The following is a 5,553-nucleotide window of genomic DNA, read 5'->3' as shown; positions in this document are numbered from 1 at the left end:
GACATTGTGGTTCACCAAAATATCAGAGTGTCAGATGTCATCGTCTCTGATATTTTGGATTCAGATCACCTACCAATAGCATTCCACATACTGGATCACGTTAAGATTAGGAATCTTTCGGAACCTATTGAGAAAATTACAGATTGGGAGCGGTTTCAAAGTCTCGCCTCTGAGTTAATATCACCTCAACTAGAAATTAAGTCTGGGGTAGAAGCCGATAAAGCGGCACGCGAATTTGCAGCCTCTATTGCTTCGGCATATAGGTTGTCGACAAGTAAAGTTACACTTTCGGACATAAACAACGATCTACCTGGCCTAGATCGTTTGATAAAGTATAAGCAGAGGCAAAGAAAATTATGGCAAGAAACCAGGGATCCAGCATGTAAAACGGCAGTCAATTGGGTCACCAAAGCAATCAGGCGAATGACCCGAAAAAAGGCACTTGAACGGTGGGAAACAAAATTAGGTAACGCTGAAGTCACACCTCAGGCTATATGGCCCATTGCGAAGTCCCTCCTTCAGAGAGACGGACCAAGGGCACCAACTGCTATTCATGGTTCTTCTGGTCTTAAATTTCATCCTTCAGAAAAAGCCAACGAAATTGCTAACTATTTAGAAATTCAGTTCACGCCACATGACCTGTGCAGCGAAAACCATGAACGGCGGGTGGAGGCTAGAGCTCAAGCTCTGCTAGACACCGTTGACGACAGCCCCCCTCAAAAGATCAGACCATGTGACGTTCAGAAATTAATAAAATCCCTGAAATTAAAAAAGGCCTGTGGAATTGACGGCATCCCAAATGAATGCCTCAGGCACCTTCCAAGACGACCATTGGTTCACCTAACGCATTTATTCAATCATTGCTTTCGGCTCTCGCATTTTCCAAATACTTGGAAGGAAGCAAAAATAATAGCTTTACCAAAACCCGGTAAAGACCCGAAATTTCCTCAAAATTTACGTCCAATCAGCCTCCTGTCCACGACAGGAAAACTATTCGAAAAAGTAATTTTGAAATTCCTCAAGAAACACATTGAGGACAGAGGCCTGCTCAACGCAAGCCAGTTTGGTTTTCGTGCACGTCACAGCACGACTCTGCAATGTATGAGGCTGGCGGACCACGTGACCCTTAACTTCAACAATAAAATGTCTACGGCTGCAGTGTTCTTGGACATCGAAAAAGCCTTTGATACCACATGGCACTCAGGCTTGCTGTATAAGTTATCAAAATTGGAATTTTCACACAACTTAACCAAACTTATTGGGTCTTTCCTTTCTAATCGTAAATTCAGGGTCTCGGTAGAAGGCGAAATGTCAACGCCAAGGGAAATGCAAGCAGGGGTGCCACAAGGTTCTGTCCTTTCCCCTACTCTTTTTAATTTGTACATAAATGATGCCCCCCAAACTCAAGGAGTTCACCTGGCCCTCTTTGCGGATGACACCTGTCTATATGCGACAGATCGCAAAGAGGGTTTTATTGTTAGAAAACTCCAGCGCGGTCTCAACTCAATGGAGACCTGGTGTGAGCGCTGGAATATAAAAATTAATGAGGACAAGACTCAGGGGATCTACTTCTCTCGTAGTCGTCGACCGCCTGAGTCTTGTCTTACTCTAAATGGAAGAAATATTCCATTTGTAAATAGCGCAAAATATCTAGGTGTAATCTTCGATAAAAGAGTGACATGGAGATTACACATAGAAATGATCGAAGCCAAGGCCTTCAGAACATTCATCAGAGTATATTCCCTATTCAAAACTGAGCGACTGAGCGCTAACATTAAACTGACCCTCCACAAAGCTCTCATTAGATCCGTAATGACTTATGCTAGTCCCGCCTGGGAGTTTGCGGCAGACACCCATCTAGTGAAATTGCAGCGCCTGCAAAACAAGGTTCTCCGCACCATTGGCAATTTTCCAAGGCGCACACCGATCCGCGAACTGCACATGGCATTCAAAATCCCATACGTATATGACTTTATAACAAAATTATGCAGGCAACAAGCAGAAGTCATACAAAATCATGATAATGAGAATGTTCGTAATATTGGTCAAGGCGAAGCCCGACATAGAAAGTATAAGAGGCTTAAACTTGGCGGCGGTCAGGCATACGACCGTTCAAGTGACTAAACTGCCGTAGTGGCGAATACTAGTAATGGGGCATAATCTGCTGTACTGAGCCTGGACTGACAGAGGCCTTGTACATATTGTTATAAAAAAAAAAAATATATATATATATATCAAATTGTATATGTGTAAATACAGACAATGGACTGTTAACTGCAGACTGACTAACAAATGACAGACCCGACCTCTCGTCAGAGAGGGCGCCCCCCAATGGACAGGACAGTAACTTTCATTCAAAAAAGAAATATCTGGTCATGAGCCCCAGCTGGGGCTCGACACCAAGACATACAGACTGACTGACCGTCAGTTGTAACTGAAACTTGACTTGACTTGACTTGACCCGAATCATTGCATCTACTGCTCTCCGTATTCGCATCGCGATTCACCTGCCCTGAAGATGGAGGCGATACGTTCCTCCGAAACGTCGGTTAAAACCAAGAATACACGGCGCCAGATGCCAGAAGACGACTTTCTTCATATGAAATATATCGTTTTCTCTTTTTCAGATGACGAGGCTAAATGTACTGAAATTAAGAAATAATCACGGAGATGCTCTACGACAACAGCGACGTATGAGAAGAAGTGGAGTTGCTGCTGCAGATATCAAACCGTGGCAGTTCCAAGCTCAAATGGAATTTTTATCACGTTACATGGTCAATGAAAACCGTGATACAAATTTCGCCGACGATGATGACAGTTCAGAACCTCCTAATGAAGATCAACACGTAGACCCTGAAGCCCAACATTGTGTTGTGCCCAGGATTTTGGAAACTTGATTTTGATGTTTAAATTATAATATTAAGGTTTAGTAGATATGAATTTATGGGTGAGTTAGAATGATGAAACGAACTACGGAAATCAAGCTGGCTCATGTATCCTGTTAATCATGATTATTCATTTCCGTTAGTCAGCCACTTCCCATCATGTGGGACAAAGTATGAGGCAGTCAGGAAAGACCAAATATAGGCAAGTTTTAAGAACCATAGGGAATGTAGCCAATGGGAATCGCCGATTCCCAATGCGTCCATGAGGACGGAAGCACGCCCACGGATCCAGATGGTATAAGAACCCTGGGACCAGGGGCGGGGAGCGCTAAGACTGGACGATTGTCGCCAGACGCCAGAGAGTACGCTTTTCGAGCCCGAGGGGCACGACGTCGCGGAATCGCGAGGGGCATCTCTGACCCAGGAACCGGCGAGAGATGGGATCTAGTTGTTACCCACGAAAGGGGGCACGTGAGTACTTGCCAATGGTCGGTCACCCGACGACGTGACGGGTCACTAGAGAGAAGTGACAGGTCACTCGTCTTGAAGTTGTTATCTTGTAATAGGGTAGGCTAAGTTAGGGAGCATCAGTTGGAAGTAGAGAGAATTAAGGAGAAGGCCAGCAGGGACAATGTAAGCTACATGTTGTAGGTGAAGTGAGACTAGAAGGACGGAGGCTATCACCACTCCGGATCGCTCGATGTATTCCAGACTATAGGACCTTCATTGAACTATGTAATCACTAGACTTATTTCGCTTTAGATATTGTTACTTTTGCTTGTGCACAGGAGGACGAGGAAGGGGATAGGACACGCTACAAGAACGGGAGCCACAAGGCATCCATTTTACTTGCTTTTGTTGTAATCAACACATTTAGAATATATACACATTTTTGCTTTAGGGATGTATTGTAAAATTGCATGTATGTAAAACCTGTACTACCTTCCCTTGTGAGTCCCGGGGTTGGAGAGAGATACCTACTGGTGCCCCAAGGGGGGAGTAGGCCACGACCCCCTGCGGCACAACAAAACTGGTGGCAGCTGCGGGATAAACTGTAATTCTGCTCGAATTGCGGGACTTACGCCGACAGGTGAGAAGAGTGCATGTAGGTGACTCTCGCCACCCAGGGACGTTAGTGTATTAAGGAGAAACTTGTGGATAACAAATTTAAGTTGGGAAAGGGCGTGGTCACAACGGTTATTGTTTAGTCGAGCATTGACGATGGCTCAGAGAGGACTGGAAGCCCTTCAGGCTCAGGTGGAGGCATTAAGAGCGGAGTTGGAAACCCTTAAGGTAGCAGAGGAGCAGCGAGATTACGTTAGAGGTAGCGATTCTCCCCAAGGGCGAAGAAGGAGTCGCGGACTACCCAAGCAGAAGAAGGCTGGTAGGTGTTTTCGATGTAGGAAGATTGGACATTATGCGCGTGACTGTCGCCAGGACCCTGACCTCGACTTTTCCGGCTGGTGGTTCGGGGAAGATCATCGACGTCCTAGGGGAACTGGTTCTTCAAGGGAATCGCGCCCAGCCCCAGGAGCTAGGAGTAGGGAATGTCCTAAGGGGTTAGGTCCCGGAGCAGGGGTGAAACCAAGGGTCCCATCAGGTGAGGTCCACCCCTTGGTTCTGCAATGCTACCACTGTTACGAGCTTTGGCACCGGGATCGGGACGGCCCGGAGGAGGCCCAATCCGCTCGAGAGTCGAGCGAGAGAGAAAGGAGTCCGGAAGGGACAGCGGCCACGACCCCCTGCGGCACAACAATTGTGAAGGTGCTCCTATTTACGAGATAAATGATGAAGGTTCGGACTTACCAAACACTGCCGACGTTGAAGAGGATGAATCACGTAATTCATCTGCAAACGAGTCTGCTGAATCTCCTGTATCACCAACGCCACAATCAAAGAAGGTGAAAAAAGTTGACAACTTACACATGTAAGCTCTCCTGCTTCAACAAGCTCTTCAGGGCAACCTCCTTCCTATTTCTGTGGAGAGACGGTGGCTTCTCGTGAAAACTTAGAATCTTCCAACGTACTCTCTTTCATTAACCATTTCTCAGAATAAAAATTTCTATGCGTTTTTGCCATGTATATTATCAGATTCTTATTACATTGTAATGTATATTAAGAGTTCTTAAAAAAACATAAAATAAAAAACTTACCTCAAAAATACTGCCAGTTTTTCTTCAGTTCCAATTGGAGTTTGAGCATTGCATCCCTCGGAGTAAATAATAGGTTGAATCATGCTATGAACTCCTCTCGATTCACACGGAAATAGTTCACAAATCGTTCATTGGAGAATTCTCTTGTCAGTGCAAAATCCCCGTTGAGTTCCTCTTTTTTTCATGTACTCACCGTTCCACAGCTTTACCTTCCTCGACTTCCGATAGAGTAATAGTAATGTTTCTAACTCGCTGTCCGAATCAGACTCAGAGCTCAAATCAAGGTATTCCGCAAACATGTTTTTGAGTTTCGATTTGGTTACACGCACAAACTACCCCTGCCTTCGTCAAACTGCTGAACAAAACTGCTTTCCAAAATACGTCGACAACTGTGCCACACAGTTATTTTTTCCGTGCTGCCCTGCCCTTCCCCTATTGCGCCAGGCAGCTCAATGTGCGCCTTAGCTAGCATCGTATCGTAACGCGCCAGTGTGCACTCCGCCTGCACTGTGCTG

The 5,553-nt window shown here is 45.6% G+C and overlaps 1 protein-coding gene across 1 annotated transcript; it reads left to right on the top strand.

Annotated features, from left to right (window-relative positions):
• Positions 1 to 4,106: 4,106 nt before the first annotated feature.
• On the top strand, positions 4,107 to 4,816 carry LOC111867992. The gene is made up of 2 exons (XM_023858302.1): positions 4,107 to 4,485; positions 4,680 to 4,816. The coding sequence occupies exons 1-2, from the start codon at positions 4,107 to 4,109 to the stop codon at positions 4,814 to 4,816; spliced, it is 516 nt and encodes a 171-aa protein (XP_023714070.1).
• The last annotated feature ends 737 nt before the right edge of the window (positions 4,817 to 5,553 follow it).

The sequence above is a fragment of the Cryptotermes secundus genome, unplaced genomic scaffold, assembly GCF_002891405.2.
Source record: "Cryptotermes secundus unplaced genomic scaffold, Csec_1.0 scaffold508, whole genome shotgun sequence".
NCBI lineage: Eukaryota > Metazoa > Arthropoda > Insecta > Blattodea > Kalotermitidae > Cryptotermes > Cryptotermes secundus.
Note: the sequence above shows the minus strand (reverse complement) of the source record. Positions and strands in the feature narration are given on the sequence as shown.